This window comes from Podarcis liolepis (genome assembly GCF_965112155.1).
Source record: "Podarcis liolepis genome assembly, chromosome: 14".
NCBI classification, from domain to species: domain Eukaryota; kingdom Metazoa; phylum Chordata; class Lepidosauria; order Squamata; family Lacertidae; genus Podarcis; species Podarcis liolepis.
The window spans coordinates 2,178,786-2,192,342 of record NC_139569.1 but is presented as its reverse complement, the minus strand read 5'-3'; the positions used below and the strand labels follow the sequence as shown (position 1 = coordinate 2,192,342).

The 13,557-nt window shown below is 49.5% G+C and overlaps 1 protein-coding gene across 2 annotated transcripts in view; it reads right to left on the bottom strand.

Moving 5' to 3' along the window:
• Positions 1–13,557, bottom strand: part of RNF216 (ring finger protein 216) — an 89,198-nt gene that overhangs the window by 55,981 nt on the left and 19,660 nt on the right. For both annotated transcript variants that reach the window (XM_083474711.1, XM_083474712.1), the window contains exons 9-13: positions 12,791–12,930; positions 11,114–11,164; positions 9,750–9,887; positions 9,116–9,264; positions 8,703–8,781 (exon numbers count right to left, since the gene is read on the bottom strand). In XM_083474711.1, coding sequence (XP_083330837.1) covers positions 8,703–8,781; positions 9,116–9,264; positions 9,750–9,887; positions 11,114–11,164; positions 12,791–12,930 — 557 coding nt within the window. The remainder of the gene's footprint in view (positions 1–8,702; positions 8,782–9,115; positions 9,265–9,749; positions 9,888–11,113; positions 11,165–12,790; positions 12,931–13,557) is intronic.

The following is a 13,557-nucleotide window of genomic DNA, read 5'->3' as shown; positions in this document are numbered from 1 at the left end:
GCCATCCTTGGCAAGCCACGTGCAGAGGGGCACAGGCCTGCACCAGCCCCAGCGGCACAGTTGCCCCCCTCTGCCCAGTCTCCTCTCTGCCTTCGTTTCCTCACCCGCCATGCTGAAAAACACCGAGGCAGCAGCAGCAGCTGAGTTTTCACTGCCCTTTTATGGTAGAAAAATGAAAACTGCCTACACAGCAGCAGCAAGAGCAGAGAGACACGGCAGCGGAAACTTGCCATTTGTTGTGGTTTTGGCAAGGAGTCAATGGAGCATGTTCCTCGCTACCCGATTGAGAAGGGCGACCACCACTTAGGCGTTGAAAGAGGAAGGAAGTCGGAGGGGGCAGAAGAGCGCAGAGGCATCGCACGCTGGGCACCCTTGGCTTGCATCTGAAAACGCCTAGTAAGCTACTGGCGGGAGCTGAATAAACACCACAAGCAGCACATGGATTGATGCCTATTTCCAATGCTGCCGGCGTGATGCCTACAGCCCTGCCCCCACCCTAAGGCTGTGTCACACTCTCGTGTGACCAAGGGAGAGAATCGAGGGAGTAGCTATCTGCAAATGGTTTCCATTGAGCTCTATGGAACAAGATGAATGGGCTGCTGTAAGGGACGCAGAAAAGGGGGAGAGAAGAGCCTGCCCCTGCTGGATCGGCTCAGTGTCCCTCCCGGCCAAGCAGATGCCTCAATGGGAAAACCCAGGAGGAGGACCAGAGCGCAAGAGAATTCTCCTCTCCTGGCGTTCAGAAGCATTACAGCCTCCGACTTCACCCCGTTTGTTAGGTTGGGGGCAGAATCAGCACACACACACACACATGCACACACACACACGCGCGCGCGCGCACACACACACACACACACACACAACCCAAATGGCTGCCTACATGCCCATGCAAGAAGGGAAAACAAGGCAGGGCATCCAGGGACCCTGATGCACTGCAGGAAGAACTTGCCCTCTTCCCCCCAGAGAACGGGTCTGCGGACAGCACAAGAGACTCTCATGGGGGTCCCTGCTAGGTGCCACTGAAGAGAAGTCCACCTGCTTGTCAGAACAACTTTCCCCCTCCCAACCTCAGGATGTTCACTTTCCTCCGAAAAGCCAGAGATGGGGGAAATGTCATGGACCAGGCCTACATGCGAAGCTGCACAGAGCCATGAAGGAAGAAATGAAGGCAACGTCAAGGGTCTACCGGACTCATCACTGCCTGGAGGATGGCCAGAATACAAGCGGCAGCCAAGCCCCTTGATCAACACACAGATCTTATTGGAAATCAGCTGGCGACAGAGCATGTCCATTCTTGCCCCATCAGCAAAGCTTTCGGGGAAGAGGGCAAGCCGGACAGGGGGGTGGTGTTCAAAAATGTGTTGCCAGAAAGCAGGAGGGGAAGCGGAGAGCAAGAATGGGCAGATGCCTCTTAAGGCCACGGGAGGAGGAAGGGAATTGCAAAAGGGGTATTGAGCAATGGTCCCTGTGCTCAGAACTGGGAGGGGATGATCTGGCCAAGGAAGACTGCTGAGTAATGCTTGTAATGTATGAAAAACTATGGGAAAATGGACTATTATTTTTAATGAATTAAGAGAAAATAAGATAAGCAGATGGAAAAAAAAGAATGACAATGGTAACCATGGAAGGGTGGAGGGAAGTCAAGGGATTCATAGAATCCTAAATGAGGAGGTGAATGACGTGTTTGAATTTAAATATGTTATGAAAAAAAAAATATATATATATATATATATATATATATATATATATACACACACACACACACACACACACATATTAAAAAAGACTGCTGACAGGAAGGTACGGGCCAGCCCTGTTTGAGACTCCACTGCTGCCTTCACTAACCTCCCGCTGTTCTGGAATACAGCTCCCATCAACGCCAACTCATGGGAACTGCAGGACAAAACCTCTGAAGGGTAGCAGAGGCTGTCACACTGGCTGGCCTGCCCTTATTAGAAGAAACAGAGAGAAATATCCACCCTTGAGGACATCTCCAAAGTGGTGTTTTGCTTTGCCCTTTGCTCCACGCCAGTTATCTGCTGCAGTATGTAGGTGTCTATCTCAGGGAGCTGGGCAGCAGCCCCAGGTCAGGGGCAGAGCGGGCAATTTGCCCAGAGATGGCCCCGGGCTCAGTTCCCTGGCATCTTCCCAGCTACAAGGAACATGGGGCAGGAGGATCTTGCTGAAAGGCCCGCCGGAGACCCCAAGGGAGGCGGACCCCCAGCCCGACTCAGCAAGAAGCATGCGCTCATGCTTCCGGGCAGCAAGCGAAGGTCACACTGTCCTGCCAAGCTTTTCCCTTTGTGAGCCGTTAATCTGAGAATTCTGGCTGCGAGTTGCTCCTCCCAGGCTCTCTGCGTGTTTCAGTAATGTTATCATTTACAGAGACAATTCAGACATTTACAGCTGGAAGGGCAGCTGCTTTCTGCTTTCAGTGCTGTGGCCACCTTGAGCCCTGGTCAGGAGCTGGAGTCAAGCCTAGGTCAGCAATAAAACAAAGCACCCGGTGCCAGTGATGTTAACCCTTTAGTGATCATAGCAACCAATGCGAGGACTGAAGCCCCCCCCTTTCCCACTGCTCCCTAAGACTTCTCCCCCAGCAGCCTAAGGCTCTGTCGTCTTGTCTCTCATTGCTTCTCCCTTTTCAGACCTCTTCTGGTTCTGGGAGACTGGGGGAGGGAGGGAGCAGGTGGTAGCAGTAGGGAGATCTCCCTGGCTTCTTCAGCAGCCTGCCTCATCTCTGCCTCAGCCCCTCTGCTTCGGTCTTTGATTCTGGACTTTTCTCTGCCCCAGCCTCCCCCAGCTCACTAAGCCCTGCTGCCTCTTCAACTTCTGACACCTCCTTCTCCCAGTCTGCTCCCTCTTCTCCCTCTGGCCACTCAACATCATCATTTCATTTACTGAATTTATATACAGTGGTACCTCTGATTACGAACTTAATTCATTCCAGAGGTCCGTTCTTAAGCTGAAACCGTTCTTATCTTGAGGCACGCTTTCGCTAATGGGGCCTCTGGCGTGCAATTTCCATTCACGTCCTGGGGCAAAGTTTGCAACCAGGAGCTGCTACTTCCGGGTTAGAAGAGTCCCTACCCAAAGCGTTCGTAACCAGAAGAATTCGTAACCGGAGGTTCCACTCTACCGCCCTATACCCAGAGGTCTCAGGGCGGTTCACAGTAAAAATCACAACAACAAAAATAAAAATAATCCAATACACACATACAACCCAAAAAGAGCCACCTTTTAAAGGGTATAGGATGTTGATTGGTTAAGCAAAGGCCTGGTTAAAGTGGAACATCTTCGCCTGGCGCCTAAAGGTGTATAACAAAGGTGCCAGGCGAACTTCCCTTGGGAGAGCGTTTCACAGACAGGGAGTCACTGCAGAGAAGGCCCCGTTCATCCCCACCACCCCCAGGCTCTGAGCTTTCTTCCCTTAGAGGTTCTCTTGGGGTTTCCCCAGCTGGTGCCTCCCATCACGCTTCTGCATCCAACCAGTCCATGACAGGTAACATAAAACTTCTCAAGCAAATCAATCATGGATGATACCAGCCATCTTTTCTTTTATTGAATTGAAGAACTGGGGGGCTTCTAGGCACCCCAACTCCCATCATCCCCAACAAGTGTCCAGCCTGCCTCTATTCTAAGCAAGGAGGACATTCAGACTCCCTTCCTGGCAGGACACAACTGCGGCATCACAAGCATCAGAAAGCAGAGGGAGCAGAAGGCACAAGCATGGCACTCGTTCCTTGTTGCTCCGAATGGACGGGAAGGGCCCGAAACAACTGGTTCAAATGGCAATAACGGGGCTTTGAGAAACTTTAGGAAGAGCTTCCCGATGGCATGAGCTAATCAGCCTTGGGAAGGCGTGCCTAAGAAGCAGGGGGTGGAAGGACCTTTCGTCCAGAGGTTTCTCAACAGAAGCTGGGTGGTCACCCGCCGGGGTGCCTAGCGCAGCCGATTTCTTGCAATGACAAGGGATTGGGCTAGAGGTCCCTTCCAACACTTGCATCCTGAGAAGACGTGCAGCTTAGAGGCTGGCATGATGACACTGTGGTGGAGCAAGGAAGCGTTTCTCCATCTCTTAGGAAGCATCTACCACCCACCTAGGTGATTGTACATAGAATGTCTATCCCCCGCCCATTTTTTATTTTGGTTCATATAGAGGGAATGCAAGGAGGTAGGATTGAGAGTGGGAGAGAGATTGTGCAGGTAAGTGGAAGTAGCATCAAGATTTCAGAGACGAAAACAGGGAAAGTATTAATCTCTGAGGATCTCTGTTCTGGTTAAGGGGCCAACAGGAAAGGAGAGCTCATTGCGCTCAGCTGCCTAAAAGGGAGCTGGCAGAAGCAGGCAGCCAAGCCTCTCACCCTTCTGACCTGTCTCCGTTCCCCGTGCACCCAAAGGGATGCTGTGCACTACTTCAAGGATGGGTTGTTACCATGGCAACAGGATCTTTCACCTCCCAACCATCCAGCTCGCTGGAATCGCTGCAGCGTCCTGTGCTGAGACTGCAAAGGAGAGCATACAGCTGCCTCTGCCCATAATATACAAGGGGATAGACAATCCTGGCAAAGAAACTGCCACCGTCAGCAAGTTACGCCGTCTGCTTAAGAAACAAGCAGGCATGTGTGTGCCCTGTGTCCAAGCCAATCATCTGAGGCAGCAAATGGCGGGGGTGGTAGCCAAGCTGCTTAACTGCCAGCATCCATAGGGGACGAGAACTAAGAGGTTAAACGGCTTCTAAATTTACCAGGGGGTTGGAAGAGGGTTGCAGCTGTCAAGCAAGGAAGTGGGTGGGGAGAAAAACAGTATCTAGAAATTCCCTTGAAAGCCAAGTTCTGACTTCAGCTTTGAAGAGTGGACAACCAGAAGGCGCTCTTTCTTTTCAGCAAATACTTAAGGCACAAAGGCAACTGACTTAAGAGATTAAGAACATAAGGTGCGCCCTGCTGGATCAGGCCCATGGCCCTTCTAGTTTAGCATTTTGCCAACCAGAGGCCTGGGGGAAGCTGCAAAGCAGGAGCCCTTCCTGCACTTTCCAGCAACTGGTACTCAGAAGCAAAACTGCCTTCTCCCATGGAGGCAGAGAAAAGCCATTGTGGCTATTAGCCATCGATAGCTGTCTCCTCTTCCGTGAATTTGACTCTTTTAAAGCCATCCAAGTTGGTGGCCATCCCCGCCTCCTGTGGGAGAGAGTTCCACAGTTTAACAATGTGCTGCATGAAGAAGTCCTTCCTTTTGTCTGTCTTGACTCTTCCAAGGATGTCCACAAGTTCCAGCGCTAGCAGAGAGGGAGAAAAACTTTTCTCTATCCCCTTTCTCCACACCAGGCATCGTTTTATAATGCCAACTCCTCACTAATCTAAGAAATCCCAGATGTTGGAGCCTCCCTGTTTTCCTGAAACAGGCATTTAAGCCCACAGGCCTGCGATTTCCAGGATCCTCTCTTGATCCCATTTCAAAAAATTGGTGTTGTATCGTCCACTTTCCAGTCCTCAGGCTTATCAGAACCTCAGAGAAGGTTCTATTTAACTACTGTGGCTGATAGTGTTGCAGGAACACAGACACCCCAATCATTCAGTTTGTACAAACTCGACACACACACACTACATACGCTACGCTTCTGTTATAAATTCATAGAAAATCAACCATACATCGGATCTGCACCGTTCCACTTTTATTTTACTCCATGAAGGAAGGACTACAAAATGGGGTAGGTTTGATACAGGGCAGTCATAATCCCTTGTGCATTCCAGCACATCCACAGGAGCCCTGCCCAGTTGCTATGCCAACCCTGATGGTCCTAGACAGAAGACCATCAAGGTCACAAAGGACTTGCATATGGGAGTGGATTCAGCATGGTCTGGAACAAAGGACAATAATCAGCTCTTCCCTCTGGGGGCAGGAAACTGCAAACTCCCATTTGTCACCTGGAAAGTACTCATGGGGAAGGGGAAAGGGGGAACCAGCCAGGTGACAGGATATTCAGGTTACCTCCACAACTCCTCCCTCAACCCCTCCTTTTTGTGATGTAGTTGTAATGTAGTTGTGATGTAGTCTTAGGGGTGTAGTTTGGGGGATTGTTGTTGCTTGGGGGATTAGTAACTAATAAAAGTTGGGGTCTTCTTTTGTTCTGGGCTTCCATTTTGCTTCATCTTGTTGTGGGTGGGAGTCCTGTGGCGACAGTTTCCAAGCCTACAGGCTGCTGTTTTGCTCCAAATTGTCCTGGTTGGTGTCTTTGTTTTTGCCCAAGGGAGCCCTTGGATTCCTCCATTAACAATAGGACTTGGTGGAATTTGATTTGAACATGTCGCAAATCAAAACACCGCAAGCCACTGGTGCCAGGCGGAGCCACTCCTGCCTGGAAAGTTCTGACATGGCTGTGACCACTGGTACAATTGCAACTCCTGCCCACGGTCACAGCATTTTTGCCTTTTGTGGGGCTGGCAACCACCAGCTCTGCTGAGCAGCCAGGCTCCTCCCTCCTGGCAACAGCCATGCACAGCTTCAAGCAGCAGGGGAGGACAGAAGACCAACCACATTTTGGTGCCACCTCACCTTGAACTTTTCCACTCCGCCTGGTCATTAGAACTTGTACTCTATTTTCCTTCTCCCTCCCAATCTGTTTTCCTTTTGTGACATGCCTAACGGCAGGGAATGTCTCTCCTCTCTCTCTCTCTCTCTCTCTCTCTCTCTCTCTCTCTCTCTGGGACCTGTAAACTGCTGCAGGATTCTTCTTTGGCAGAAGAGAGGGACAAAATTAAACAAGCAAGCATCTACTACCCAAGGAGCGGGGAGGAGGAGTTCCAATATTCAGCTACCAGCTATTAAATCTGTTATTATTGATGCAATACGGTAAATGCATTTGAAGAATGCAAGCCGGCAGGAGGCAATTCTTTTGGAGTCTAAAGATGTCCATGTACAGCACGAGACATTAAGTAGCATGTGCATGACTGTTGGTGTTTGATGAATGAAGCTTTTAACCACCACTCCACCCACCCACTCCAGCGACCAACAGGATTATAATGGAAGTCCCGGCTGAATATCTAGGGGTCCATTCAGACATCACAACATGAGCCCCAGGTAGACAACCCAGGATGTAACCGCAACACTGCTTTTGCTGATTGCTAAGAGGGGAGTGAGTGGTAGACAGCCTCTGGCTCCACCTTCTTCCAGGAAGTCCCCTGCAAAGGGAGCTTCTTCTGCAAAGACTTGCTTGCCTTGCACTGCTGCATCAGGGCTTTTCAGCTGCCCACTACCCCCCCCCCACTGCATGTCCTCTTGTCATGGGTCATGCTACACAGCAGCCACGTGGGTTTTCTGGAGAATTCTGAATGGGATTTCTTCCCCCTACTTAATTTTCAGATGCCCTAAATATCAACTGGTAGAAGGAAATGCTTCCTCCCGCTCTGCCAGTCCGAGTTTGGTATGTCCAAACTGTGCCAAAAATCATGTTTCAATCCTCACTCATTTCAGTAGCTTTGGATGTAAAAGCAAAACCACGGTTACAAATTCTGTCACACAATGTATTTTTAGAAACTGAGTTTTCCACACCAAATAAGAAAGTAATTGCAATTGTTCACAGCCATTTCCTCACCTTCTTTGCCAAAGAAATTAAAGAACACAGACACCATGCGAGAGACAGGTAAGCCAAAGAAAAAGATGATCTCTAGCAAGGCCGCCAAGCCCACTCTGCCCGTGAAACTCCACATTGCTGAAATTACAGTTCCTCATGTGGTAACAGGTAGGCCCAAGATCATGAGCCTTGGGGCATTCCAGGAGCTGAGGGACCTCAGCAGACACCCATGCATTTCGGAGTTCAAGGGATGATCTCTTGCACACTGCGCTCTCTCCAGGGCTGCAAGGGGAACTCCTTGGATGAAGGCTTGCAGGAGTAATGCCTGAATGTGACAGGCAGCTAAACAAAAGGCTCTGAAGGTCTCGGGCTCAACAGAGCCCCATGGATTCTGTCTCGCTTTTAGGGAGAGTATCCCAGCTCCCGGAAAAGAGAGACTTACATAGGATTAACTCTGGCCGTGCACAGATCAATGGCACCACCTAGTGGTTCTCACCCTCCAATATTCCAATTCTCATATTTTCTCTGTTTCAAGCAAATCTCTGTTGCTGTTCATTGAGATGGGCTCCTCCTATGCCAGTGGCTGCAGCTATCAGTCATGTCTGCACATGCAAACCCACATCGTCCAGTATGCTGCTTGCTCGGCACTCTGTGCCTCTGCAGAGAAGCAGCATTCTGCCAGAAAACAAGAGCAGTACCAGGCTGGCTCAAAATCTAGCCTCGTGGGAATAGGCCAGGGTGCACTGCGTAGCACACGGACTGCACCCACCAGTTAAGAGCACCTGAAGGGCCATTTCTGCAAAATAGACAGAAGACACTGCACACGAAGCTGCCCTTTGAGTTATTGGGACTTCTGCCAAGAACCCCCAATCCCTCTTCCAACAGTTTGCTTCCTCAGGCAGCTGTTGCCACCTCAAAAGCTCAGCTTGGCATGCACCCTTGGCCAAGACCCCTTGCAAGAGACCTTGCGGCCTGAAACAAGGCCTCTGCAAGGAACTCCATCCCAAGCTCCCCTTCCCACTCAATACACTGCTGAACCAGGCAGCAGCGGACAGAGCCTTGTTTCTTCAAATACCGCCTGCCTTGTTGCATCGCCAGCCAATCGCAAAATTAAGAATCCACCTCTTACCTTCCGGCATCGAGGGTTGGGGCAGCTGAACCGCTTCACATCCTTGTCCAGCAGAGCTGGGAAGCTGCAGAAGGGACACCTGTGGGCCAAGAAAGAGCGGAGTTGAGGGTTTTGTACTAACTTCTCGCTGAATAGTCCACAAAGGTCTGCTGCCAGTCTCCCTCACTCTCCTGATCTTCTGTTTCCTTTCCGGCAGAACTTCAAAGGAGATTAGACCACACACACACCTTTTACCGTAAGGCAGACATGGGATCAACCTGGTTTTCCACAGGGCTGCAGCAGGGAGCCAGGACTATGTGTGCACGTGATCCTAAGCTAGCATCTGCTGCTGGTGAGTAATGTGTGAATTGGCCAAAGGGGGCTGGGAACCTCAGAATGCCCCACGAGGCTCAGACCAAAGGAGCTAGACTCACCTGACTAACTCATCTGCACAGGCAGCAGCCACCTCCTCCTCTGCTTTCCGCTCGTAGTATTTACACAGGATGTTTTCAGGAAGGACTTTCTCCAGTTCACTGGTTGGAAATGAGCACGTACAACTCCCTTCCATGCAGCTGAGCTCCGACTACACACCGGAGAAAGACAGAGAAAGGCTAAGATTACAGCAAGTTCAGCGCTGTTTAATTGTCATGTCAGTTTAACTGTCAGCACCATTCCAACATGCAGAGCTGTTTTGCAACATTTATAGGATATAGAACTGGGACAGGCGGTTATTTTGCAATCATTTTCTTATGGGAGGCTGCACATGCATCACGGTGGAATTTTCTGCTAAGCCACAACAAAATGTTTTCATCCTCCAAGCGTCATCATCGGCCGGAGGATGTCACCCAGCCAGGACTGTCCAACTCACACCAACACATGACACCTGACCAAAAAAAAAGTAGCAGCAGTTGAAACAGCCCACAATGAACGATGCCATGTGGACAGAGCTGAAAACCAGGAGTGGGATGAGACAAGAGTAAACCGGCAGTTTATGACATGAAGGAAGACAAAATCAGAAGGCCTGAAAATCTCAAGCGTTTCATGCAACCATGTGATCTCTTTCCTTACCTTGCCAGAGCCAAAGACTGCTTCCTGAGCATACTTGATTAGGCACTCCTTGCAAAACAAATGTCCATCCGCGCACTGAGTCAGCTCCTCAAACGCAAAGTCCCCGTAGCAACAGCAACACACGATCATCTGGCCATTCTGCAAGTCAATTCCTCAAGGTTAATTGCCACTTCCAAGCCGTCAGTGATGGCGTCCTGCACATGAAGGCCACTTTTCCATAATATGATCCTGCATGGAAAACCCTGCAGGCCAGGCAAATGGCTTGGGTCTTGATGTGAAGAAGGGAGGGAAGCCACGCAAGCGGGCCCACCTCCTGGCTGCACTTCTCACTCGCCCCCTGCATGGAAGTGCATCACAGAAAAGCACTTTGCGCTTGGTGGTATGAGAAACATACCAATGGCTTCAAACCAATAGCTCAGACACTATTTTGCACCCCAGATGCTTCTAGGAGAAAGCCGCACACTGGCTTTATACATGAGGTATGAAATTTGATCGGATCAAGGAGCTCTGTGCAGCAAAACAACCTCACAGCTGACTGACGTAAGAATAGCTTGCTGGGTCAGACCAGTGGCTTATACAGTCCAGTATCCTGTTCTCACAGTGTAAAACTCAAGCAGTCAGATTCAGCAGATTTCCTCCACTGAAAATCAAATTGTAGCACATAGCACTATCCTTACACAGAAAGCCGACTGACATGTATTCCAGATGCCGAACATCAGTTTCACACCGGCATCTGCACCACCGGAGGGCCCCACACTCTTAAGACAGCCTTCCTCAACCTGGCACCTTCCATATGTGTTGAACTAAAGTTTCCATGTGATCTAAAAGATATGGAGAGCATCTCACTGGGGAAAGCCCCTCAAAGGCATATCTGATTGCATAAGTGGCTTCCATTAGCATGTGCCCTCTCAGCTGCCTTGATCGGTGGGAGTGGCACTTCTACAGGGGCCACGTAATCCCCATTCTGCCTTTGTAAGAAGTCAATCACTTAAGAGTGGCAGTGCCTACACTTTGGAACTCCCTGCCTATTGAGATCAAGCAGGCCCCTTCCCCGCATTCCTTTGGGCGCCTAATAAAAACATTCTTTTTAGACAAGCCTACCCGGATGCTTAGAAAGTTGAGGCAATTTTATTCTGTTTTAGTGTTTTAACTTTTGTTTGTTTTAAAATAGTTGCAATTTTCCCTTCATCTTACTGTTTCGTATTTGCAAACCGCTTTGAGGTTGTTGCTTTTTTGGGGGGGGGGTTGCAATCAAGCCGTGAATAAATTCTATGAAATAAAACAAACAAATAGGGCTAAAATTAACAGTACAAGTTTGGCATGACATTTCTCTCTGTGTCTGTGTGTGTAACAGAGCTACTTACTTTTTGATACTGCTCCTCGTTTACCTGCAGGGCGAGCAGAAAATCTGCATGCTGGCAAGAGAAAAAGGAAACACACTCAGGGCTATGAACACAGAACCTCCAGAATGGATCAGCCGCTTACCATTTTCTAATGCAATGGGACGACTACCACTACTGAACCTTCTCACTGGGAAATCCCTGATAAAGTTTCAGAGGACTCTCAGGGCTACTCTCCGTTTTCAAGCAATGTGATGAGACTATTAAGGATGGTTCCGTGTCAGACACAGCCAAGGTAATTCCCAGGTGTATTCTCATGAGCATTTAAAGAGGGTTGTCCACATCTGGTGGCTTTTGTGTTAGGTGACCCTCCTGGCACCCGCGGAGCACATCTAGCAAGCTTGCTTGCTAGATGAAGCATGGGGCCACCACAACATGTTCTTTGTTAGATTTACAAAGCTGTCCACCAATAAACTCCTCCTGGGCAGCTTACAACAAAATATTTAAGAAGCAACTCAATAATTTAAAAAAATAAGACGACAAGGAGAAGCTTCTTTGCATACAGGCAGCATAAAATAGTTTTGTAGCTTGGATTCCAAAAAGCTTGAGTGAACAGGAAGGTATTCCCCTGGCACTGGAAAGCTCCTAAAGAATCTCCTCTGGGGAGGATGTACCTTAGCTGAGGTGCCACTACCAAAAAGGCCCTCTCTCCATGGCAGCCACCCACCCATCTTGGTAGGAGCACCTGGAGCAGGGCCTCTGAAGAGGATCTTAAGGTTCAGGGAGGCATATGCAAAAGGTGGAGATATTTCAGGCAGCCCAAACTATTGAGGGCTTTGTAGGTTAAATCCACCACTTAAAAAAATTGGGCCCAGGTCCAGTTGGAAGCACAACCAGGGCGTAACTCAAAAGCCCATTCCAGTAAACTTGCAGCTCTGTTTAAAAACCTACTACAGTGTCCGGGTTAGTTTTAAAGGCAGCCCTACATACAACACATTGCAGCAGTCTAAGTGGGAAATTGGCAGAGCATGGTTAACTGTGGCTGTACTATTTCCATACAAGTAAGGCTGCAGCAGATGTTAGTAACAGAAACTGATAAAAGATGCTTTAAATCAGGCATCCCCAAATTTGGCCCTCCAGATGTTTTGGGACTACAACTCCCATCATCCCTAGCTAACAGGACCAGTGGTCAGGGATGATGAGAATTGTAGTCCCAAATCATCTGGAGGACTGAGTTTGGGGATGCCTGCTTTAAATTACAGAAGCTATATAGCTTTGAATGAAAATGTTGGACCTGAAGGCACTTACCATACTTCAAACCCAATCCTTCACAGGGAGAGCAGCCCTCTCCAGGACAGACTAAATACCATTCACCCATGTGGATGAACAGCCCACCCACAGCACCTCTGTCTTGTCTGGACTGAGCCCCATCCAGGCCATCGCCATGCCCAAATCCCCAGGCTAAATATTAGTGGTAGGTGTCCAAGAAGGAAGAACTCGTCTTAGCATTGTTTCTCAAACCTGGGTCCCCAGCTTTTGTCAGACTACAACTCCCATCATCCCTAGCGAGCAGGACCAGTGGTCAGGGATGATGGGAGTTGTAGTCTAACACACAGCTGGGGGTCCAAATTTGAGAAACACTGTTTGGTGTCTTGGCCGCCAAAAGAGCCCCGAGTCCCTTGCACGGGACACACTGCTCACCTCTGCCATTTCCTTGATCTTCTGCTCGTAGAACTCCTGCTCCAGCTGCACGGCTGGCAGGAGAGCGCATGGGTCGTAGCTCCTGTAGTGCCTCCTCTTGTTCTCCAAGAAGAACATGCGCTTCTCTATTTTCATGTCGCCTGAAGTGCCATTGGAAAAACCGAACAAAGAAACAAATGGCCCTTAATGAGGAGGAAACAGGAGAGCAAGGGGCCCACCCACGAAAACAGGGCCCTCTGCAATGCGCCATCCCCTTATAAACCAACCTTCATCTGTTTCTTACCCTATCCCCTCCGACTAAACTCCAGCAGGGTGTGGGAAATGGTCATGGCCTGACAACATAGGGTTGCAACGTGCTGCTGACATTACCAGAATTCACAGTTGCCCAGGAATCTGCCTCTTCCAACAACTGTGCCCCAGCTCCATAAAAATATTTTTTGGTAAAAAAAGAAAAAAAATACAACACCCCAACAACTTTGCCTCAGCCAACGAAGATGCAACTGTGGCTCATCCCAACCCCCTTCCCTCCCTGTGACTGCGGGAAGTGGGGCTGCCCCAGGCAGAGGAGCAAAGGCACAGGATCACAGAGAGGAGCAGGGGGAGAGGCACCATGGAAGCAGCATCCCACTCTTGCCATTACCACGGCACAATCCAGCCACCCTCAAGATGAACGGCTGCACTTAAGAGGTTTCCATGACACCAATGGAGCCATGAACTAGGCTTCCAGCCATGTTCTTTTCAGGCAGTTGATTGGTGTGATCACTGAA